Here is a 23,176-nt window from a genome sequence, read left to right on the forward strand (position 1 = left end):
ACCAAAGAGGAGCCGAAGCAATGACGCTGACCATGTGAGAGCTTGGAGGACCCGGGGCGGGGGGGGGGGGGGGGGGCGGGGGGGGGGCCTCTGAGTTCCTAAGGACGGAAGGGGTCTTGCGCATCCTCCCGAGTGCGTGTCCGTGTGAATCTCCCCACGTTTACAGGGTAAAGCCTGTCAGAGTGGGGCGCACCGCACCAGTGAGCTAAGGTCCTCACTGGGGCCTCCCAGTGCGGGGGAGGCAGGAGTGGGGCGCACCGCACCAGTGAGCTAAGGTCCTCACTGGGGCCTCCCAGTGCGGGGGAGGCAGGAGTGGGGCGCACCGCACCAGTGAGCTAAGGTCCTCACTGGGGCCTCCCAGTGTGGGGGAGGCAGGAGCACCAGAGCAGGGAGGACCCCACGCCTCCATCTCCCGCGGCGACAGCAGCGCGGCCGGCAGTGTTGAGGGGCAGTGCCCGCTCTAGCCCGACTGCGGAAAGCCTGGGGCTTCTCGTGGGAGAGAAACGGGCGTCAGGACTTGTCCCGTTCCCCCGACCTGGGACACTGTGCCCCGGCGCCTCCTGCACCGTCCCCCGTCCTCTGAGGTCACCACGCTCAGGGCCGGTCACAGGGCCTGGGCGCCACGGAGGAAGGGGCCCTGCTGACCGGGGACGGCACATGCAGCGTCAGGAAGAACACATTTTGGTTGAAATAAATCAAACGTAAGAGTCTAAACTCCCGAGTTAAATAAGAAGAACCTCACTTGTCACTAGCAAGGACGGTGGAGCACCACGCCAGCGCTCTGAAGCCTGACCATTAAGTATTCAGCTCCTTTCCCAGGAAAGCGAGGACGTACATGACCAGGGAACGGACTTCACTGAGAAACGAAGGGGTCGTCGAGCCAGAAAAGGACAAGTTTGTTCTCTTAACACAACACTGACGCTGAACAGGTCGAAACCACATGGCCAGCGCGGGTCAGGCCCACGCCCCGAGCCCTGCCCCACACTGAGCGCACGGGAGGACCAGGCCCAGCGGAGGACGGAGCCTTCCTCGTGCCCAGGCCGCTCCCGGAGCCCCGAGGCTACGCGCAGCCGGACTGTCCCCAGCAGGCCACGGTGCCCCTGCTGCAGCCAGGGCTGGGCGGGGCGAGAGGCCAGGCCGGGCGCGCCGACCCTCCTCGAGGAGACTTAGAGACACACGGGCCAAGTGCACTGTGGACCCTGATCCAAACCAACTGAATGTCAAGGACTTTTTTTTAAGCAACTGGGGACATGGGAACATGGACGGGATGTTAGGTAATTTTTTTGTTTGTTGCTGTTTCCTATTTTTATTTAAAAAGTCTTTATTGTTAGGAGTGTTCAGCTGTCCCTTCCGCGACCCCTTCCTTTTACAGCGTAACGGACGCTGCTGGGTCGGGAGGAAGGGCCCTTAGAGGTGACAAAAGCTTCGCCCTGGTTCCCTCTAGGGCAGTGGTTCTCAACCTTCCTAACGCCTCGACCCTTTAATGCAGATCCTCATGCTGTGGTGACCCCCAACCATAAAATTATTTTCGTTGCTACTTCATAACTGTAATTTTGCTACTGTTATGAATCGTCATGTAAATATCTGATATGTAGGATGTATTTTCATTGTTACAAATTGAACATAATGAAAGCATAGTGATTAATCAGAAAACAATATGGAATTATAGATGTGTTTTCCGATGGTCTTAGGCGACCCCTGTGAAAGGGTCGTTCGACCCCCAAAGGGGTGCGACCCACAGGTTGAGAACCGCTGCTCTAGAAGGTCTCAAAGGAGAGGGGGCGGGAGGCAGAAACGAGGGGAAGGGGACAGTCAGAGAGCAGGTTCTGAAGCGGGAGCAGCAGAGGGGGGCACACAGCCCTCTTCCCTCCTAGGTCAGGCTTTGAATTCCCACAGTAAGACTTCAACGGTGAAGGGCAAAGGATTATGCTTTGGGTTCGGCAGCTTCCCAGACCGAGGTGAGCAGACCCAGCACGGCCGGCGGGCCAGGAAGTGGCCGGGCGTCCCACTGCCTGGTCAGGGAGGAGCCCCAGGGCGGCTCCTGTGCGGGCGAGGAGTGGCGGTGAGCTCTGCAGGGACCCGCCGCTGCTGCAGGAGCCGCCCCCAGTCACAGGGCTGCACCCCGCCCCTGGCCAGTGCCCCCGGGATGCTGAGATGTGGCCAGGCTTAGCCTCGGGGGGCCCTGGGAGGGCCACAGCGCGGACACCGCCAGGAGACGTGCCCAGTGACCCCGTTGCTATGGCCACTGGCCAGCGCCAGCCACCAGAGGCGCAGGAAGCCAGCCCCGCTCGGAGCTGGCCCAGGCGAGAGAGGCCCCGGGTCGGCTGTGGGCTGGGCCGTGTGCCCCCCTCGACGCTGACGGAGGGCACACAGGTGCCCAGGGCCTGACTGATCAGAGTGACTGGCCTGTGTGCTCCCTTCAGCACAGGCGGCTCGGCGACAGCACGTGCAGAAATGGCGACCCTCACTGGTGGACAGGCCTCGTGCAGCACACGCCCTGCGTGCCCTCCTCTGCTCAGTGCGGACCTCCCTCTGCCCCGCCCAGGAGTGAGGCCTGGACGGACCACGCGCCCGCCTGGCATGGCCCTCAGCGCCTGCCCGTGCTTACCCGTCCACCAGCCCCTGCTGCTTGATGATGCGGTGCGACTCCTCCCTGGAGATGCGGCCATGGAACCAGTGCTGGCTCTTGTGAATCACTGCGGAGGGAGAGGGAGGTTGGGTCGCGGCCCTGCGGGGGCGGCCCAAGCAGAACGGTGTGGCGGGGGGCCCTCCCTGAGGCCCGGCGGGCACTCTGGGCGGACAGCGCGTGGAGGGGTGGGAGCCACACAGGCAGAGCCACGTACCGGTGTTGAGGGAGGAGTGGGCGAGGGGGCTCTGGCTGCCCAGGGCGCTCATCCTGGTGCTGCGTCTCTGCAAGGGAAATGCCACGTCAGTGCTGCCAGCAGACGGGCAGGGCCACGACCCCGTCGACGCCGCTCGGGGCGTCCTGCCCGGGGAGGACGGGGCCTGGCCCCTGGAGTGACCGCCTGAGCCTGTCTGCCATGGAGAACAACGAGCTTGCGGGTCCCAGTGGGTAAAGCGGAGCCGGGAGCACCATGCAGGCGAGCTCCTGATGGTCCCCCTCCCCCCCGACCGAGGCAGGGGCTTCCGTCCGTTTTCCACGGGAGACGTGTGGGCAGTTGGATAAATCTCAGCAGAAACCACAGGCTCCCCACTCCCCGCTGTGGGACCCTCCCCGCACGCTCCGAGCTCAGGGAGCGCTTTGGAGCCAGAGCTGCAGCTCCGGCTTTGGGCACTGTCTTCAGACTCAGAGACACGTGGGAGCTGGGTGCCGTTCTTCCACCTGGAGAGCAGGAACATGAAGGATGGCTTGAGGCCACGGAGCCGCTCGGTGGGGGAGCCACGAGGCGTGGGCTCTGTGGCCCGCACACCCAGGCCCTGACCACGCCTCAACAGGGACCGTCCTGTGTGTGGGCCCCGACACCCCTGCTCCTGTCCGGGTCCGTCCTGGGGTGCTGCGGACCAGTCATCCCGATGCCGCCTCCCTCCCCAACTCCTTACCCCTGGCCAACACCTAAGACACTGTCCTGGAGCAGCGCGAGGCAGGGGTCCGCGGGGCGGGGCTGTCGTACCCTTACCCTCCAGGCGTGTCCTTCCTCCAGGGCTGCACTCTCAGCCTCGTCGGGGTTGTCGATCACTCTTCCGGTCTGCCCGGAGAAGTCCATGGCCACGAGGGAGCTCTCGGAGACACTGCGCTGCAGGGGGGGAGGGGCGGGCTTGAGCACAGGAACTGCCAGAGCACTCGGGGCGCTTGGCACGGAGCAGTCCTAGGCGCCGGGGAGGGGCCGGGACACCCCTCCCAACCCTGAGGTGCGGGTGGAAATTCAGGGGCAGACGGATGGGCCCTTCAGCGACAGTGGGTTTGGTCTCTCCTGTGGGAACGCCAAGTGCAGGGACACAGGCCTCTTGTGTGGCGTGAGGGACAGAGGCCCTGGGAAGGGACACAGGCCATGAAGACCACGCACTGGGAGGACGAGCGTGTCTGCGCCTCTGGGAAGGCAGCGTCCTGAGAACCGGGGGCTCCACTCTGCCCTCATCAGCGAAGGGCCCAGCGGCACGGCCAAGGGCACCCAGGTCTCAGGGCCGGAGGCAAAGGAGAGAGGGCAGCCCTCAGGGAGCCCCCTGCACGCTGAGCGGAGCACCCACCTAAACCGTCCGGGGGCTGCGGGCGGGACAGGGATGGGAGCAGCCCCTGGGACAGGGGTGCGGGGGACGGGCTGGCTTCTTTGGGACCACAGGCCTGCGCTCCCCACTCCCCCATCACCCTGACTGCACGAGACATGGGGGCGGCTGTCTGTGAAGGCGGATGGGACGACGCTGCCTCTGCAGGCGGCAGGTCCACTTACCACGGGCCCGGAGAGGGAACTCAGGTAGGCCGCCTTTCTGTGGTGGGGGAGCCGGTAGTTCTGGTAGAGGGTCATTCCATACTGCGGGCCAGAGCCAGAGTCAGAGCCGGTGGGGGGGTAGGGGCTGGAGCCCCTCGGGGCCCCTCACGCCCAGTTCACTTTGCTTTTCCCAGAACAGGTCATACATGTGCACACCAAACACATCACCCAAGTACAGGGCACCTTCACCGCTGCCCCCCACCTCTGCTCACGTCCATGGCCACTCTGCTCTCCCCAAATCTCTACTTTCTCCGTCCACTAGCGTCTACACCAGTGGTTCCCAGCCTGGGGTACACGTCCCACGGGGGGCAAATGGACTCTTAAGGGGGGCAATTCGAGAGTGAGTTATTAACCGTGAATTTTTTGCGTTTCTTATGGTTCTAGGGGCCTCATATACAGTATGTAAATAAAAATTGCGACATATTTATGCATTTCAGCTATTATATGTTTTGAAACTTTGCTGTTTTTTCATATCATTTCATATTATTTTTTTAACAAGTCCTTAGTGAGGTCTTCCTCAGGACTTCCACTGTCCTCCTTTTATTTTCCTCTTTCATGGACGCCATGTTCTTTGGAAGCTTGTTTAGACCAGGTGAATGGCCTTTTAGGCTTCCTCCACGTGAACAGGAGCTCGCTGTTTGAATAATTAGGGTTCTATGTCACGGGTGGGGGAGGGATCAGGGTTTTAGAGATGCTTGGGGTGGGGGGGGGGCGTGGCCAAAAGAAGGCTGGGAAGCACGGGCTCCCTCCTGCCCCCGTGCTCTACACACACTGTTCTGGGCAGCTCTGGGCTGCTATTCCCTCTGTGTCCACAGGGGGACCCAGCGAGCTGCTTCCTGCCTTTGGCTGCAGAGCGCTCCCGTGGATGTGGATGGACACCCTCAAAGCCCTCAGCCAGCCCTGACGGACGTTTAGCTTCAGAAGTGGCCTGGGAAGGAGCTGGACACCCCATCTCAGCACCACCATTTCTAGGAAACGGTAAGTTATAATTTTGGACCCCCTGTCTCATCAGTAAATTATAATTTTAGACCCTCCGTCTCACCAGTGGCAGACATCACACAAACCAAGGTCTGGGGCAGACGCGGGAGCCCGTGCGGGGCTGTCCCGTGCGTCCGAGGGAGTCTGTGCGGAGCCTCCGCTGCCCCCGCTCCTCACAGTGGCTCCGCCTGGAGCCTGCCCAGCTGGGAGCGGTGGGGGGCTGGGGGCTTAGTGATGAGCTTCCCGGACCACGCCCTGTGCTGGCGCCAGGTCAGCGAGCCAACTTCCCTCCAGATCCCTGCCCAGCCAAGCGCCTCCTGACCCATCACGGGCGTGGGCTTTGTGAACACAGGGCTGGGAGAGACGTGGGGTCCGAGGGCTGTTTGCTCCGACGTGTGTGGGGATGGAAGGTGAGGGGGGCTCTCCCATCCCAGGCGCCTGGTTACTGGGACTCGCTGTGGCCTCTGCTGAGAAGCTGCCCTCTGGGGCACAATCCCCAGGAGTCCCTCATCAACTTCCTTAGAACTCACTGCCTGGCGGCACCCCCTGCCCTGGCCTCCGCTCGGCTGTGCCGCTGAGTCACGTGTGCCTGGGGACCCCCGGAGTCTCATCGTTGGCCAGGAAAGCAATTCACCCTCCCGCGAGCTCCCTGTGCCCGACTCCTGGTCCTTCTCTCTCTCTTCCCGTCGCTCTCACCCACAGCCCTGGCCCTCTCCCTGCCCCTACGCCCGGGCACACGTGGCAGTGCCTAGAGGCACTCGAGGTCGGCTCACCTAGTAGGGGTGCTAGGGCACCGAGTGGGGAGACCAGGGGTGCTACGTGCCCCACCTGCACGGGCCCACCCCCACCCCATGTGCAGTGCCCAGGTCGGCCCCTGGCTCTGCCTCCCCCTGGGAAGCCTCTGGGAGAAGCTCCCCAAACCCCGCGTGCAAGAGGGGTGACGGCCCCCGATAACCAGAGCCTGGACGGAGCAGGGACAGACGCGCGTACCTTGAGCAGCCGGAACGCGGTCATCCAGCAGATGCGGCCCTGCTCGTCCTCCGCGCACAGCACCCGCAGCTCCTTTGTCTCCTGCAGGACTTTGTTTGGCTTTTAAAGGAGGTAAAGGAAGACGTGGTGAGTGTCCCAGAGCCAATCAGAAGCCCGCCTCGGGCTCAGGCAGACTGGAGCTGCACTCACACACACAGATTGGCTGGGCGTCCCCACAGGGGCCCCTCGGAACCTCCACGCCCTCCCCGGGGCCTCTGCGCTCCCCCAGGACGGACACATCCTCACACACAGGAAATCTCTTCACACGGATGAATCGATCCAGTGTGAAAGCATGTTACTGGTTTTAGAAAAAAGCAGCAAGCAAGGGAGAATGCACAGTTTGAATTCCAAAGCGGCCAGCGGGGCCCACGCTGGCTGCAGGGCCACAGGGACGGAGGTACCTTCAGGCAGAAGCCGAACTCCGTGGGGGTGTGGTACTGCTTCTTGCCGGAGATCACAGAGAAGACGCTGCAGTCGTCCAGGTCGGCCAGCAGCTGCAAGTGCCTGGGCTCCTGGGAGGGAGGCGGCAGCGTTTAGCCGGGACGGACCAGCTGCTCCTGTCCTGGCCGACAGAGGGCAGGCTGCGCGCCTCCCGCAGGCAGAGACATTCCACAGGGCACAGCCACGTGGAAGAGAATCGCTGAGTGAAAACCCAAGTCGCCCTGCCCCCACCAGAAGCCCCTCCCCATTCCTAGACAGAAGACGGCAGAATGGACTTGGCACTCTGCCAAGTCAGAGCCCAGAACCAAATGTCCAAAGCGCAGAGGGGGGGGACTCTGAGCCTGAGGTCAGCACAGGCTCCAAGGCAGGTCCCATGCCACCTCCCTGTGTGGGCAGCTCCCACAGCTCACCCCCCCCATCCTCTCCCACCAGCTCTGTCTCCAGCTCCAGCACACAGGTCCCTAGGCTCAGCGTCTCCAGGACGGTGAGTGAGCCAGGCGCCAGAGCTAGGCACTGGGAAAGGGACCTGCCCCATCTCCATCGGAGGAAAGACACTCCTTGCAGAGGAAGGCGCCCCGCCGCCCACGCCCCATCTCTCTGGCCCTCCCCCTTCCCCCCCATCACCTGCCCCTCCCAGCTGACACCCCTGGAGCAGCAGGAAACCGGGCTGATGCTCAGCACCCTCCCCAGGGGTCCCGGCCTCGCCTCCCTCTTCCTCCAGACAAGAGCAGAGACCTCAGCGCTTAAGAGGGAAATGCCCAGCCGAGGCCACTGGGCCCCGCTCCCACTGCTGGGTGGACATGGACATGAGGAGGTGCAAAGACCCACGGGGCCCCTAGCGAGGGAAGCTGCGAGGCCACAGCTCGCTCTGGAAGCCGCAGCTGCCTGCACCTCCTGCCCTCTTCCCAGTGGGGAGACATGCAAAACGGCATTTTTTCCCTAGAACGTCTGTAACCGCAGGAGTCCCCTCTGCCTTAGGATGGAGCGAGTCCTCAGCCTCCGGCTGGCTGGGGCCCGAGGGGGAGGGGTGCAGCCTGCAGGTTCTAGGTCTGTGTGATCACCCACTGTCTCAGCCGGAGCCCAGGTAGCCAGGAGCTCCCAGGGGCCCAGGGAGGCCCCGCCCACTCTGCGCCCGGCCTGGGCCTGCCGGTGGCGCGGCCGGTGGCGAAGCTCACCTTAGAGGAGCCCTTGGTGGAGCAGTACAGGCCGGACCTGCGCAGGCACAGGTACATCTTCTTCCAGGACTTGCGCCCCAGCTCCTTCACGTGCAGGAACCCCTGAATCTCGGGGCAGCTGCTGGTGTTCAGGAAGTTCTGTGAAGGCAGGTGTGGGAGTCAGGGGCTCAGACACGGTCACAGATGCGCGACCAGCTTCCCTGACACTGGCATTTTCTGAGTGAGTGACCAAGTGACTCTGTCTAGGGGTCAAGGGAGATTTTCAAACGATAAGCTTCCTTTTAAGTCTCCACCGTTCTGATTGGTGCTGAGGGGCCAGACTTCGCGTCCAAGTGGACCCTGCAATGCAGACAAGGCACAGGCCCCGGGTCCTCACCTCCACGACGTCTGACCAAAAGCCGCCCCACGCAGCGCAGGCGAGGAAGTGCCCTGCCTTCCCTCCTTGGCAGCCCCGTGTGCATCTGCACACCAGCTCTCCCAGGACACCCGGGGGACAGCCAGTGTCCAGCGGACTCCTCCCCTGGGAGAGGCCCAGAGCCTCTGGGGGTGAGGCCGGAAGGACTGGACTGAGAGGGGACACGTGGACAGTTCGGATGCACCTGGGCCCACCCTCCGGGAGCCACTTCAGATCAGGCGCTTAGAGCAGCCATCAGCCTTGCGGCCAGGGCTGTGCGTGGGCCACAACCAGTAAATGTTGCTGGGGCCAGGGGGCCTGGGGAGAGGCCTGGACAGGGCTCCCAGGGCTCCGAGGGTCCTCTCGGGCAGAGATGCCTGGTGACCAACCAGCAGAAAAAGAGGGCTCGGGGCTGGATCCTGCCGGCCCCCTCCCACGGCTCCTCTTACAGGAGGTGGAGGCGCAGCATGGCCGCCTGCACGCACGGCTCACTGTCGTTCACAGCTGCACACGCACCGAGGGCACAGTGTGTTCCCTCTTCCCTTCCCGCCTTCCCTGGAGCAGCAGGAGCCTCCTGAGGCCAGTGCGCCCCCAGCGCAGGGGTGCGGGAGGCCCCAGTTTCTAGGCCCAGACTTGACCAATCAGACGAGCGTGCCATGGGCTCTGTGATGAGCTGGGAGCCCGTGGCCCCCCATCCTGCCCTTGCCCCCTCCCCCTTCCGAGCCACGGCAAGTTTGTCCTGCCCACAGGGCTCTGCTCGCTCTGGAGGAGCCGGCCTCCAGCGGATTTCCCGCGTCAGCATGAATTTCTCGTTTCTCTAAACTCCATTAGGAGCTGAGGCTGATCTGTGATTAAGAATGGAATCGCTCCAACTTTTTGCGAGGCCGTGGCAGATGCAGGGAGGACGCCGGCCTGGGACCTGAGGCCCGCCGGCCCAGTACCTGCAGGAGCTGGTTCTGGCCGCCGTTGGACTGCTGGCACCAGGTGACCATCTGGTCCGGGAAGAAGTTCTGCAGAAGCGGGAACACAGACGCCAAAGGTCAGTTTGGGGCGGGGAAGACCATGCTCACAGGGGCGCGGGGCGGCCACCCCACAGCGGTCACATCGCCCACACTGTGCACGCCCTCCTGTCCCGTGGACGTGGGAGTGCCTGCTGCCCTGCGCCTGCCGGGCTGCACGTGAACGTGCGCTCACGGCTCAGTGGCACCGAGGCAGAGGACTGCCACGGTCCCAACTCGTGACGCGAGTCACGGCACGAGCCACGCCGCTCGGATGCCTGGAGGTGAGTGGTCACGCGCTGTCTGTTTGGGGCGCACCATTCCTCACGTCTGCATGCAGAGCAATGAAGCCACCAGAGCGAGTGGGCCCAGCCTCCTGCCCGGTCCCCCTCTGCCTCAGGACCGTGCAGAAGCAGACGGCGCAGGCCCAAGGCCTGTCCTGGTGTTTCACCAGACAAGCACCCTCCCCACACCCCCCAAAACCAGGAAAGCCAAGACACACACGGGAGACTAGTCAACACGCCTGGATGGTCACTGCTCTACTTGTCCTTCCACAGAGGGTCACCAGGTGAGTAAGCTCTCCCTCTGCTGAGTCTCGGCCGATCCGCTGCGAGGCCGGAGCCTGCGCGCCTAACCCCCCTCCCCGTGGAGAAGGCGCTGCCTTGGCCGAGCAGGCAGAGTCCCGCCGGGCGGAGCGTGAGCACGAGGGAAGGTGCTTCGCTACACCGCGACCCCAAGGCCCACTGCCCGCCGCCCTGGGTCCCAGCTCCGCTCCGCTCTGCTCCTACGAAATCCAAGTGCCGATGGCAGGACCCGAGTTCCACCCCCAAGCCGAGGAGACAGGACTCACGGTGGGGTTTTTGAAGAACTCGTATTTGCCATAATTCTTCCTGAATAAGAATTTGCTTTCGCCGGCCATGGTGCTGTCCACCTGGGCCACCAGCTCATGGTCTTCCAAGCAGCGCTCTGGGGAGGAAAACGTTGCGTGTGAGAAGGGAGCGGACACGCAGGACCTTAAAGGCAGCTTTACACACAGCCACGCCATCTGGCTGGCTCTCCTGCCACGGACATGGCAAGTGAGCGAAGAGGTGGATCGGAGCTCCATGCACATCTCCCTCGAACGCTCTTCCGAGCGCGGGAGGTGGTGAGACATGGACGGGGGGCTTCCTCTCCACGCGGCGCTGACACCAAGGGAGGAAGAGAGTCACACCCTCCCAGCAAAGGCTGTGCCTCAAGTCAGAGGTGCCGGCTCTTGCTGAGCACCGGCCACCACAGCTGGAGCACAGACCGCAGAGCACGGCCCTGGGTGCGTGGGGGGGGGGGGGGGCAGGGGGCGGAGGAGCAGAGGGGTGCCCTCCTGGTCTGAGGCCCTTGGTCCCTACACCCAGGAGAGGGCTGGGAGGGAGGAAGGGAACACTTGGGGAGATAGGGAAGAGGCGGAGGCCATGGCGGTGGCTGCACGCGGAGCGCGGGCGCTGCCCCTACCGATCCCCAGGTGGGGGTGGAACTCCACCAGGGTCCAGCTGTTGTCGTCCACGCAGTGGCTGCGGTACACCAGCAGCTGGCACAGGTCCCGGGACTTCATGTCCACCGGAATCTCCACCACCTTGCAGGTCCCGTCCTCACCGAAGATTTTAACATCCTGCAACAGACGGGGCTCAGTGAGCAGCTGCAGGGAGTGGCTTGTCTGTCTGATCTCCACTGTTAAAACTTTTGACAGAGGAAAGCTAACGCCACGCCGTGGGCCCCTGGCGCTCGGAGCCCGTTAGAGGTGCTGCCGCCATGGAGCCTACCAGGGCATTTCCCCTGCTTCTGAAGAGACCGCGCAGGCCGTCTGAAAAAGCTAGTTCTGGTTTTAAATGAGTTATGGAAAAGTCAACTTGAAAGGTGGGCTTAGTAAGAAATAAAAACGGAACAAAATAAAACAGAAAAGTAAGGCCTGAGGTGCTCCAACATATGTATCACTGTCTTCCCAGCAGCTGGTCTGTAGAGCGTCGCCCGTCCCCCGTCCACCACCTCCCACTGCCACCCCTGCCCCAACAGCCAGGAGCCCAGCAGGGCACCCTCCACGTGCCCGGGGCACTCAGGACAGGCCCGCGGCCAGGCCTGAGGGACACAGGGCTTCCCCACGTGCTGTCTCAGGAAGCAGGACGTGTGTCAGGGACGTCGGTGGCTGGGGTGAGGTCCTTCACAGTGCGGTCAATTGCAGAATCCCTGCCTCCTGTGGCTCCACTGCCCTCAGCTGTCCGGGGCCCAGCACTCCCGCCCCCCACCTTCTCCCATCTCGTGTCCACTAAGGCTTAGGGAGAAGTTGAGATGGATGAATGTGAGTTCACTGAAATGTGAAATACTAAAGAGACGCGTGTAGTGAAAGCACAGTCACAAACGCTGTGACCCCGTTTTCCGGGTCCGGTCCAAAGCCCTTCAAACGGAGCCCCCCCCCCCCCCCCCCCCGGCCAAGGGGAGCTGAGGAGCCTGGGAGGCTGTGAAATACACTCTGTCCAGCAACACACCCTCAGCTTCTCGGGGAGCGCGAGATGCTGAAAAAATCTCACCCCAACAGCCTGGAAAAAGCAGGCAGAGGAACAAGATGGCATTTTAATACTTGCTGCCTCTTGAAAGGGAGTCTGTCCCCGGCCTCTCCCACCCTCCTGTGGGCTGGGCCCCCTCCCCGGACCCACCAATCCTGGCTGTGGGGAGCGGTGGGCAGGCTGTCTCCAGGCAGACAGGGTGCTGCCCAGGCTCCTGGGCTCAGTCCTCTAGGTGGTAAATCAAGCCACCTGGGCAGCCAATCAGGTCCCTCCCGGGGCCTCTGCACCCGCCCCCTGGCTCCCACTCCATGGAGGCTGCAGCTGCCTGCAGAGGTGGAGGTGGCCACTCCAGGGGAACCACTGAGCTCAGACCAAATGCCTGTCCCGGGCGCGCAGAGCGTGCGCTCTGGGTCCTGCCCTTTGCCAAGTCTCTTAGAAATCCGCGTCCCTGCGCCTCGTGCCCCCGTGGCAGCGTCAGGCCCTGACACGCTGGCCACAGCTCTGCCCCGTCACCTTTCTCCTGTTTCCCTGACCAAGAGCGCACGTCGGTGTGTGTTTCCACTGAGAGGCCTCTGGCAGAAGAGGGCTGATCGCGACAGAGTCCCACTGTCCCCAACCCGCCCACAGCTCCTGGCCTGAAGGAGTTAAGCTCACTCAGCCCTGAGCTCCCAGAGGGGGGAGGCTGTGGGCCGGGACCACCCTCCAGGTGGGCGGGTCCCACCTCTCAGCCGCCCCCCCATCTCAGAAACTCCGGGGGGGAGGGGGCTAGAGCAGGGCTGTGGAGCCTGCTTTCAACTCACATTAATTTTTAAAGAAATTCACCCATCTTTTTCCAGAATTTACATTTCACTCAACGGAAGTTACACTTTTATAAAACACATTAAATATTCAAATACAGCTGACACGATGGACTCTATAAAAATAAAATTTAAATAAAGAAAATACCTCTTTGGTCTCTATATAAAAACTTTTCTTAAAACTGCCTTTACATCAAAGAAAAACGAATTTAAAAATGCAAACAAAGCCATATAATCCCTCATCATATAATAATAACAACGATAACAATAACATGCTAACTGTATTACAGACCACGGCTTCTATGCAAAGCACCTTTTCAACTACAAAACCAGTGTGTTCCTAATTGTCCTTCTTTCTTAACTTTCTAAGAGAATCATCTGTGCTTACAATAAATGTTATTTTCTCTCGAAATTCAAATAATGCGGAAGTGTGTTTTGCACCTCGGAGTCCATTTATCACTTTTCCTGCCCAAACTGGCCCTGGGGCTTTTTAAACCGCCCCCTCCCCCCTCCGACTCTCTCCTCTCTCTCTCTCTCTCTCTCTCTCTCTCTCTCTCTCTCTGTCTCTCTCTCTCTCCCTCCCTCCTCCAGCTCTCTCCTGACCTCCTGCTGTGCCAGGCCACCCAAGGTCTATATATAGTCTGGGTATTAAAAGCTGAGACGTGCTTTGTCACAGGGCCATGTCCACTGATTCCCAGGGGGGGCCGGGCTGGGGGCCGCCTGGGGGCAGGGGAGCGGGCCTGCTGCAGTCCTGTGGCGAGACAGACAAAGGGACGCATGGTCCAGCCACAAGACCTGCAACCCACGCTGCCCGCCCTGTCCCTGACGCAGGGCACGTCCCCATACCCAGCAGGCCTGCTGACAGAAACCTAGAAAGCCACTGCACGTACCAGCAACTTCCAAGTGAGCATGGGGTTGGAGCTATAGAGACAGTATTTCTAATAAATACACAGACACAAAGGGAAGTGCTACCGGTACAGCCCGCCACTGGCCACCACGCCTTTGAAAGGCAGAAGTTCCAGAGGGACCATTGTGCGCCCAGCCACAGGGGGCTCATTGTGGAAGCAACGAGAGTGTTCCAGGCTTTGGCGCCCCAGTCTGGCCGAGGGCCGCTGGGAGCAGGCTGCACCCCAGTGAGACCTGCGCAGGGCGGCCCAGCAAGGCTCTCGGGCAGGCCCAGGCCTCTGCCTGCCACAGCTCAGCGGGCTGGGAGCAGATCTGGACTTGGGCAGTTTCCCAGGGGATGACTTGTCCAGGGACAGAGACCCAGGTGATGTTAGAATGGGGAAGACGTGGAGGGACAGTGCCAGTGCGGCTCAGCGACCTCCGGCAGGTGACTGGCGACCTGGGCCTCACTTTCCCCCATGCCCGGGGGCTGCTGGGAGAGCCAGCAATGACTGGGAAGCACAGAGCTCAACAGGTGGGACCTGCGGAGGCTCCATGCTCAGCCTGGCTGAGTGACCCGCCGCTCTGTGCCTCAGTCTCCTGATCTGTAAAATGGGCACCTGTGAGTAACACTGGCTCATGACCGCAGCCTGGCCTGGCTAATGACAGCCACTGCTTTCTGCGCCCTGGGGTGCACTCAAATGCAACTGGGAATACAGACGCGGGAACAAGGCAGGCACAGGGAGGCCCCGGGACCCCGGCAGCCGCTTGGCTCCGAGCTGCTCTGACTCTGAACTGGTTTGCAATTCTGAGAACATCCGTCTCTTGCCTGTAAGATGGAGCGGCAGCACGTCAGCCGGAAAAGTGGGCCGGAACCCTGGCCTTTCCCCCCTGCAGTCACCCAGGGCTAATGGCCTTTCACAATAAAACACTGACATTAAATGGGGCACGTGATGTCACAGCAGAGCCTCTCTTCAGAGTCAGGTGGGGGTGGGCGAATGCTTTCCGGCTCCCGCCTCCTGCTGGGCGTGGCGCTGCTGCCTGGCACGGAACCCTGAGCCCCAGGCGACGCATGTCCGCCCTGCCCAGGGCTCTGGTGTTGTTTTCAGACACTCCTCATACAGGCTGAGAAGCAGGAGCCCACACGTGTGCAAATGGAAAGGCAGGAACTTGATAACAATCAGGGCTGAAGGTCCATGATCTCCACAGGCCCACACTACATTTTGGGGAGCCCGGTTTTTTGTCTCGGGGTCCCCAACGGGTGGACTCCCGCTTCAGGCCCGACACACCGAGCCTGCTGACCTCGGACCTCCGGGCTCCGGCCCAGGTCACCTGGTGAACACAGAAATGGGGCTCTCGGCTCCTCGCACCAAGCACCACCCGGTCCCCGTGCGGGATGGACAGCTCTGGACGGAGAGCCGCCCTGTGTGCCGAGGGGGCCCAGGAGAGGCCCTGGGTTCTACTGTGCAGACACCAAAGAGCTGGGAGCTCCAGGCTAGCTCTCAGCTCTTCACTTTCATCACCTCCACGTGAGGATGTGAGCTGGACCCCTGTCACTCGGAGCCTCTTATAAAAACGGGGGGCTAGATGCTTATGGAAGAGCCAACCTGGGTCCCAGCAGCCAGGAGGGGGCCCGGGAGGGGGCTCAGCGGGGGAAGCAGGCTGACTGCCAGGGGGCGGGGGCAGCTGAGGGAACTGGAGGAGCGTCAGCTGCGCCTGGCAGGTGGAGGGGAGGGGCGGCTGGGACTGCCAGGCCATGTCAGGGCCCAGTGCACCCTGCAGGCAGCTGTCGCTGCCCCCCCCCCCCCCCCATGAGGTAAGGAAATCTGGGAGGCAGAATGGCTTGTCCGGTCCAGGAAACGAACCCGTGGGGGCCAGGCTCTGAACCTAGGGTGCTGGGCTGCTGGCCCCTTCCTGCCAGCAAGATGTTCAGCACGGGACTCCACCTGCCAAGAGGGACCCCAGCTTCCCAGGACCACCAGGCGGTTCCCTCTGGGGTGCCCTGGAGGCCCAAATGGGCAGGCCTAGCACGTGCGGAGAAAAGTAAGTTTACGTCAGACCAGAGCAGGACCAGGGTGAGGCTGGTCAGTTCGGTGAGAAAATGTAGTTCTGCTGTTTCCAGTCCTGCTCTACATCAGCCCCGCTGCTGCGAGCCGTGAGGCCTGTACGGGAGCTCACCCGTGCGCACGTGGCTCTGTTCACAATCACCGTCCGCCCGCCTCCCCGCCTCCGACTGACTCTAAGAGAACCATCTGCCTCGCAGCCTCCTCATCGCAAGGTCTCAGTGAGAACAGAAAATACGGAGCCTTTGCAAGTCCCTCCTAAAGAAGTTAAAGCTCTAAAAATAACCTGCACCACAGTTCCTGGAAGTCAGCCACGACTTCAGAGTCCCTGGGCGCTGCCCTGGAGGAATGGCGCTCACCACCAGGGCGGCGACAGGGCCCAGCACGGAGGCCTCCGGCCTCTGCCTGCTCTGTCCCCACCAGGTGGGCTTGCTTGCAAGAACCAGTTTTGATCTGTTCATCTGTATCTTTTCAGCTTTTCTAGAATGGATGTGTACGGCCTGCTACTGTGACAAAAGCAGTTTTCATAAAGGTGTTCTACAGAAAACAAGAATAAGGGCATCTTGAAAACCTCCCTGGGGGCCTGAGGGGAGGAACAGACCCCCCCCCCCCCCACCACCACCACCGCCCTGGAGCTGAGTGCAGGGTGCAGCCGCCCTCCAGGCCTCAGCTTGCTCACAGGGGCACAAGTGCCACCCCAGCGAGTCTGCAAGAAACTCTCAAGGACTCCTAGCGGGGTCCCTGCCAAGCACAGGCAATGCCCTCTAAACTCGGGGTCCCCACCACACGGTCAGGGTCCCAGCCCACAGACCTGCCCGGTGGCACATGCGGCAGGGGTGGCAGCAAGGGCGCCATGTCGGCGTGGGCCTGTTTGCCAGGCGAGGCTGTGCTCACATCCCCTACGAGTGATGAAGTGCGAAGTGGACGTGCGTTTGGCTCACTGAGCCCTGCTGGTTGGCTCAGCTCGCAGCTGCTGCCCATCGGGCAGGTCTCTGGGTGGGGCTGTCATGGCTGCTGCTGAGAACTTGTCAGTGACCAGCCCCTGAAGGAGGGGGACAGGCCTGCAGAGTCCCCAGGGCTGGAGCTGGGGCTCTGGATGCAGCCCCAGGAGGAGAGGAGAGGCAGGGACCCGGAGGGCCACCCAGAAATGGCCAAGGAAAAGAAATAGTCTTTGTTGAACTAACTTCCTCAGAGAGTTGGTAACTAAACGTTCCATTTGCATATTGTAATCTTAAAAGCCAACAAAAATGGCTTATATTCTTTCTCTAGAAAATCGTCCAGGGAAGCCACATGACTGGCTGTGGTGGCCAAAAAATAGAGGAGGATTTGAGTGTGACCCTCCCTCCAAATTCCAGAGGAGAGGAGTGGGGGGTGGAGACAGGAGTCCATGCTGCAGCTGCAGCAGCTGCTCCCAGCAGGCCACGTGTGCAGGCCAGCAGCCTGGAGGTGTGGAGGGAGGCCTGGGGCCCGGGGAGGGCGGGGCGGAGAGAAGAGGGGAACGATGGGGAGCGCGGGGCCCCTGGGAGGGGATACAGCACACACTGTCTGAGTCAGCCCCTGGCCCTCGGACTCCGGGCCCCTCCAGGGGTGGGGCCTGGGGGGGTGAGGAAGTGGCAGCTGTCCACCCATCACTCACAGAAAACAGGCAGCAAGGGGAAGGCAGGAAAGGGAGCCAGTTGGGGGGGCGAGGAAAGAGGATTTTATGTTCTAAAACGACAGGGACATGCTGGTGAGTCTCGGGCTGGCCCTGGCTCTGGGACGGCCATCATGGCCATTCCGGGACACAGCTGCTCCTGTCCTGTGGGAGCCGAGCCCTGCTCTCCGGGATCCTGGCAGACAACCCTGTGACTCTGCTGAGTGTCCAAATGCGGGAAGCGCAGGCGCACAGCTCACCGCTCAGGGCCCCCGGGGCCCCCAACACGCGGGTCCGGCCTCAGTGAGCCTCTGGTCCTAACGGATTCTGACCTCGAAGGCACCAGGAAAGGCGGGTGGGCACACTTTGCAGGGGCTAAGAAGAGAGGGCTGGGTGCATTGACATGAGGGCTGGGGGGGGGGCGGCACTGAGGAAGGAGGAGTCTGCTCCAGAACGGGCCATGGAGGCCCTGACGGGGGGAGGGGGGGGGGGAGGCAGGCACATCGTCTCCACACCAGCACTCGCTGGGGAATAACCTGTACTTGGCAACCGGGGGTAGTTTTTCTCGCCAAAGATGGTCTGATGTCGAGGCCCATTCATTATATCTTCAAGCCTCAGGAGACCCAGTTTTGCTCGTTAGTAAATGCCTGTCAAAGCCCCACGCAAGGCAATTAATTCACTTCCAGAAAATTAATTTTTAAAATTAAGCAAAGAGAGAAGAGCTGATTTGGAGCGAAGACAATATTTATGCCCTATTAATAATGGGGTTAAAATATGTGACTAATTGTGTTTACAAAACAAACGGGAAAACCTGCTGCAACAAGTCCCCGTGCGGCTGCGCGAAGACCTTCACTGGCTGGAAGGCCCTCCCGACCACGTGGTCAGGAGCACTCGTGAGTGTGCACAGCTCGCCTGACTTCAGAAACCTGGGCTTCCTGTGCGTTCCTCTCCAGCCCCTCCAGGGCACTCCTCCCCTCCTGTCCCCCAGGCAGCTGGCCCACTCGCGCGTCTCCCGCTTCCTCTGAACGTGACTGTCCCTGCCTTCGAGCACCCAGACCCGGCTCTACCCCCTGCTGGCTCGCCCCCACTCACACGGCCCGTCTCCCTCTCCACGTCACGTCTGCGGGGCACTGGCCCACTACCCGTGTGCGGGACAGGCCTCTGTGAGGAGGTGTCCCCGTTCCAGATCACGGAGCCCGGCTGCCCAGGGCCTCTGCCTCCTGCCCAGATCTCAGGCACAAGAAGTGCACTTCCTCCCCCTGCAACCAATAGGGCCTCCAGTTTCCTGCAGCCAAAGGCAGCTGAGAGCACATGACGCAGAGCCCTGCCCTGCCCCGGGAGGAAGCCCAAACCCCAGCGGCGTGGAGGCGGGGGCGGGCTGCAGGGTCTGCCCGCGGCGTCACTTGCCCATCACTGGTGGCCTTTCCTGGGCCCCAGCGCATCTCTCTCCGTAGAGACAGGCCCCTGGCATCGCACGGGCCTGCAGGCTGCGCCCTGGAGAGGGTGACCAGGCTGCTTCCTCGTACTTGGTGTGCAGAGGCAGGACATCGAAGTCCCCTGTCCCTCAGGCGTGTGGCACAGAAGGAGCCCAACCTCCTTGCCCACCGCAGTCCCAGGCTGGGCAGGAAGCCGCGGCCGCCTGCCCACCACCACCTGCAAAGCCAACGCCACTGCTCTGCACAAGATCAGGTCAGAGCCCGCGGAGAAAGAGCACCCGCCCCTCCGAGAACACAACCTGCAGCTCGCTCCATGCCTGCGGGTCTCCAGGGCCCGGAGGAATCTGTGACAGAAACACAGACACCAACACAATGTTCTCATGGGCAGCGAGCGCCAACCCAAGAAAAGCAGCGGGCGGAATTCCTGGGTTTCCTGATTCTCCTTTGAGTTGGACAGTCCGTGGGGGTGGAGGCCCGTGGGCTTGCCAGCCGCTGCGAGAGCCAGATGATATTTTCACGGCCTTATTTTAGGATGAGTAACTTTGTAAACAGCCCGTGACCAATCCACAGACAGCTTGTCTAGACCCTTATATGAAGCAGAAGGTCACCAGGGAGGCAGACGTCCCGAATGGGCTTCAGGCATGTGACAAAGGGCCGCGGCCTGGCCGCTCGGCTCCAGGCGGACCTGACCTCACTCGCTCAGTGCTGATGGGGGACAACGCGGCCCGCTCTGGAGGCGTGAGGTCAGAACGGGGGCAGAGCTCAGCAGCTGGGAGCACCAGGAGAAACGCCTTCCTAACAGCGCGCCCGGCCCTGCCTCGCACGGGACGGGAGGGTTTTCAGAGAACAGGGACTGTGGTACATCTCCCTTCACGGCAAACGTGGAAAAATACCGAGAGTAGAAGGGAACGGTTCTAGCAGAAAAGGCAAAGGAACTTCTGAAACACTTTTGCTGAAAAGAAAGAACATCAGGGCCCAGTTAAAATCAGAGGCTCTGGAGCCTGAGGTCAGCATGCACCCCAAATCTAACACTCACACCGGGTCCCATCTAAGTTCCATCAACTCAGAGCTGGGCCTCAGTTCCCTGCTACAGAGAGAGAACACTGACGCCTACCTCTTAGGTTGTTTTGGGAAACAGACATATAAGCAAATAAAAAATACGCCACCTAGAGCAGTGCCTGGCACACAGAGAGCCCTCAGTGGGCGTCAGAAGTGCCGTGGTCATGGCAGTTGTTATACTTACTCCTCCAACCCTCCCAACACACACAAACAGGACATCCCCGGGCCTCCCTCTGAGCCTGGGACCCACCCTGGCCCAGGCCCTGCCAACCAGGAGGGACGGAGCCGCCAGCCCATCTCTGACGAGTTGATTACTGGTGCCTTGACCTTGGGCACGTGTCTGACACTAACTTCCTGCTCACTGCCGGGCAGGGGCCCGAGAGAGCCCAGCCCTGAACCCCTCGTCTACCCCCCATGACTGAGTCACACATAATGTGGTGGTGAAATGGTTCAGAAAACTAAAATTCATTCTTCAGAAGCAAACTGTTGACTCTAAAAATCACTTTTATGAGACTCCTAAAACATATAGATACACCGTTGACTTAATAAATGAAATTTTGGTCAATAAGTTAAAAAGTCGTACAAGGCAACAAGCGTAACTGCCAGAGGAAAAGAACTAAGAGAGAAGATCTGTTTCTCTCCCTTCTTCCCGCCGGAAGAAGCCCATGTGCCTGCCCACGGCCAGCAGCCTGCGCTCAGCCTGGGGCCCACTCACCGTCTTCGCCGGGGGCTGGGGCTGGCTTGGAGGCGGCAGGAAGCCGGAGCCGGAGCCCGAGCCGGAGCCGGAGCCGGAGCCCGAGCCCGAGCCCGAGCCCAAGCCCGAGCCTGACGCGAGCGCAGCGGGGCTCTCCTTTTTGCCGAGCTCTGGGAAAGGGTTGGGAATGGCCGGCAGCGACGAGGTTTTCAACTGCTGGTCTTCCTCCTGCAGGCGCCTGGGAGGAGAGATGACCACGGTTAAAAGCTGCCGCCCGACACGACCCGGCAGTCCCACGCAAGACACAGAGGCACTCGGATAGGTCAGTAAATACGGGGTGGCCACAACAGGACTATTCCCAACAGTCAAAGGCAGAAGCAACCCGCGTGTCCATCGACGCATGAATGGATGGCAAAATGGGGTCCATCCATAAAAAAGGGACAGTATTCAGTCTTGAAAAGGGACAACATTCTGACACATGCTATGACATGGATGAGCCTTGAGGACACTTTGCTAATTAAAAGAAGCCAGTCACAAAAAGACAAATCCTATATGAGCTCACTCCTCAGCAAACTCAGAGACACAAAGTGGAAAGTGGGTGCTGGGGCCCGGGGAGGCCAGATGGGGCATTCGTGTTGAATGGGGACAGTTCTAATTTTGCAAGATGGCCAAGTTCTGGAGATTTGTTGAATGACAATGTGAAGATATGTAACACTGGAACTGTACCCTTAAAAATGGTCCAGATGGTCAAGTGTATGGCATGTGTATTTTGCCACAATTAAACACTTTGAAAAAACTACCATCTCAGACTCAAAGGGGAAAGGTTCCCCGACCCAGGCGAGAAGCACTGCGCACACGCCCATCGCAGACGGTGCCTTCAGCACTTCTGTTCCAGGAAGACCTGCCATGCGGAGAGGTTTTGTGAATAAGGGCATTTTCACGAGCATAACAACTGCTTTCCGATGACTTTGAATGAGCACTTCTCTGACCCAATACAAATATTCGCAGAGACTTCCTGCACCCTCATCTCAAAGCTTAGTGACACAAAGAGGCCGCTGAGACTGAACTAACTGGAAGGAGATGCTGCCCGTGGCTGTCCACCCTGAAGCACAGAAGCCCGGGCCTGTGCCCTCCCAGGAATGCCCTGCTGCACCCACTCGCACCACCGAGAGCCACTTCCTGATCGCACTGCACCGCCCTCTCCTTGGCGTCTCTCCAGAGCTCCCTCCTCCCGGGAACACAAACCTCACTTGTCATACAACCAAGCAAAACATACACAGATGATGAATCAGATGTAATTAGGAAAACAGCAGAAAAATCAAGTTCAAAGTGAAAGCGAGAACAGTGCAAAGTGCCCTGTGTTTCCTCGCCCCAGGGATCCTGCGGGCAGCGGCGGCCCACAGGCACCGGGCTCTGCTGGGAGGGAGCCCGCTCTCTGTCCAGGCGCTGCCCTGCGGGGCCGCCTGGTCCCTGTCCCCGCTGGGCATTCCCGTCCTTCTCTGCAGACCTCGAGGGGAACCACTCCTGGAGACTGTCTGCCCACCGCTCTCTCGCTAATTTTACAACGTGGCTACACAAATGGTCCATTCGCTTTCTTGCGGGGGGTGGGGGGGGTGGGCGGGGGCGGTGCGCCAGGACAGAAACAGACACTGGGGCCCTTCCACAGGTCCCCCGGGTCCTGCAGGCCTGGGCGGCCGTGCTACGTGGCCCCGGCAGGGATGCCCACATCCAACGTGCGTGCTGCCACGGCACAAGGGAGCCCAGCGCCTGGAAGACGTGACAGCCGCCACCCCGACACCCTGCCAGCGGGTTTGTCTCCCTGCTAACAAGTATCACGCTCCCTGTAACAGCTTCTGCCTGGGCGGACGTCTAGCTGTCATGTGTGTCCCTGGCCCAGACACGCCCACATCAGTGCCTTCCTGCCCAGACCTGGAACCAGGGGCCCAACAATGTGACTTTGTTTTGACTCCTAGTAGGAGATGCTGACGTTCTAACGCTCCGGTTGTTCACAAAACCTCCTCTTTAGTAGGCTTTCCTGAGCATTTAAAAAGTCCTATGTGTTTTAAGGCAGTAAAAATACTGTGTGTGATATTTTAAAGATGGATTTATGTTGCCATTCATCTGTGCAAACCCACAGCACGTCCACCACCAGGAGGGAACCCTAACGGGTAAGAGGGACTTTGGGTGATGATGACGTGTTAAGGCAGATTCATCGATTATAACAAATATTAACAATACCTCTGGTGGGGATGTTGACGATGGGGGAGGGGAGTGTACAGGAAATCTCTGTATCTTCCTCTGAATTTTGCTAGGAACCTAAAACTGAATTTAAAAATAAAATCTTAAAAAACAAACAAACAAACAAAACATTATCCTCAATGAAAAAGGCTGGATACATAAGGTCCCATGTTACAGGGTTCCACTGAGTGGAATGTCCAGAATAGATGAACCCACAGCAAGGCTGTTGAGGGGCGGTGGCCGGGGCTGTGAGCGCGGACGGGACGCGCTGACGGGGGGACTTCCTGAGGACGGAAATGTCCTGCAGCCAGAGCGAGGGCACTGCACAGGCTGGGAGTGCACTGCGTGTCCGTCACTGTGAGCTTCAAAGTGCTTCCTTT

The 23,176-nt window shown here is 60.6% G+C and overlaps 1 protein-coding gene and 1 long non-coding RNA gene across 20 annotated transcripts in view; one reads left to right on the top strand and one right to left on the bottom strand.

The window, feature by feature from the left end:
* GRB10 (growth factor receptor bound protein 10) overlaps nucleotides 1–23,176 on the bottom strand; it is a 104,604-nt gene that overhangs the window by 6,468 nt on the left and 74,960 nt on the right. For 16 of the 19 annotated variants that reach the window (XM_036327255.1, XM_036327253.1, XM_036327250.1 and 13 more), the window contains 12 exons: nucleotides 22,797–22,880; nucleotides 20,580–20,796; nucleotides 10,946–11,102; nucleotides 10,311–10,426; nucleotides 9,404–9,472; nucleotides 8,069–8,206; nucleotides 6,854–6,964; nucleotides 6,414–6,512; nucleotides 4,407–4,487; nucleotides 3,633–3,755; nucleotides 2,844–2,910; nucleotides 2,609–2,696 (listed from right to left, as the gene is read on the bottom strand). In XM_036327255.1, the coding sequence (XP_036183148.1) occupies nucleotides 2,609–2,696; nucleotides 2,844–2,910; nucleotides 3,633–3,755; nucleotides 4,407–4,487; nucleotides 6,414–6,512; nucleotides 6,854–6,964; nucleotides 8,069–8,206; nucleotides 9,404–9,472; nucleotides 10,311–10,426; nucleotides 10,946–11,102; nucleotides 20,580–20,796; nucleotides 22,797–22,880 (1,350 nt within the window). The remainder of the gene's footprint in view (nucleotides 1–2,608; nucleotides 2,697–2,843; nucleotides 2,911–3,632; nucleotides 3,756–4,406; nucleotides 4,488–6,413; nucleotides 6,513–6,853; nucleotides 6,965–8,068; nucleotides 8,207–9,403; nucleotides 9,473–10,310; nucleotides 10,427–10,945; nucleotides 11,103–20,579; nucleotides 20,797–22,796; nucleotides 22,881–23,176) is intronic. The other 3 variants (XM_036327245.1, XM_036327257.1, XM_036327247.1) reach the window with 3 other exon arrangements.
* Nucleotides 5,292–11,367, top strand: LOC118665900. Its single transcript, XR_004970756.1, has 4 exons — nucleotides 5,292–5,423; nucleotides 9,294–9,501; nucleotides 10,018–10,766; nucleotides 11,074–11,367. It is a non-coding gene; the product is annotated as an uncharacterized LOC118665900 (long non-coding RNA).

This window comes from Myotis myotis, unplaced genomic scaffold (assembly GCF_014108235.1).
Source record: "Myotis myotis isolate mMyoMyo1 unplaced genomic scaffold, mMyoMyo1.p scaffold_m19_p_11, whole genome shotgun sequence".
NCBI classification, from domain to species: Eukaryota; Metazoa; Chordata; class Mammalia; order Chiroptera; family Vespertilionidae; genus Myotis; species Myotis myotis.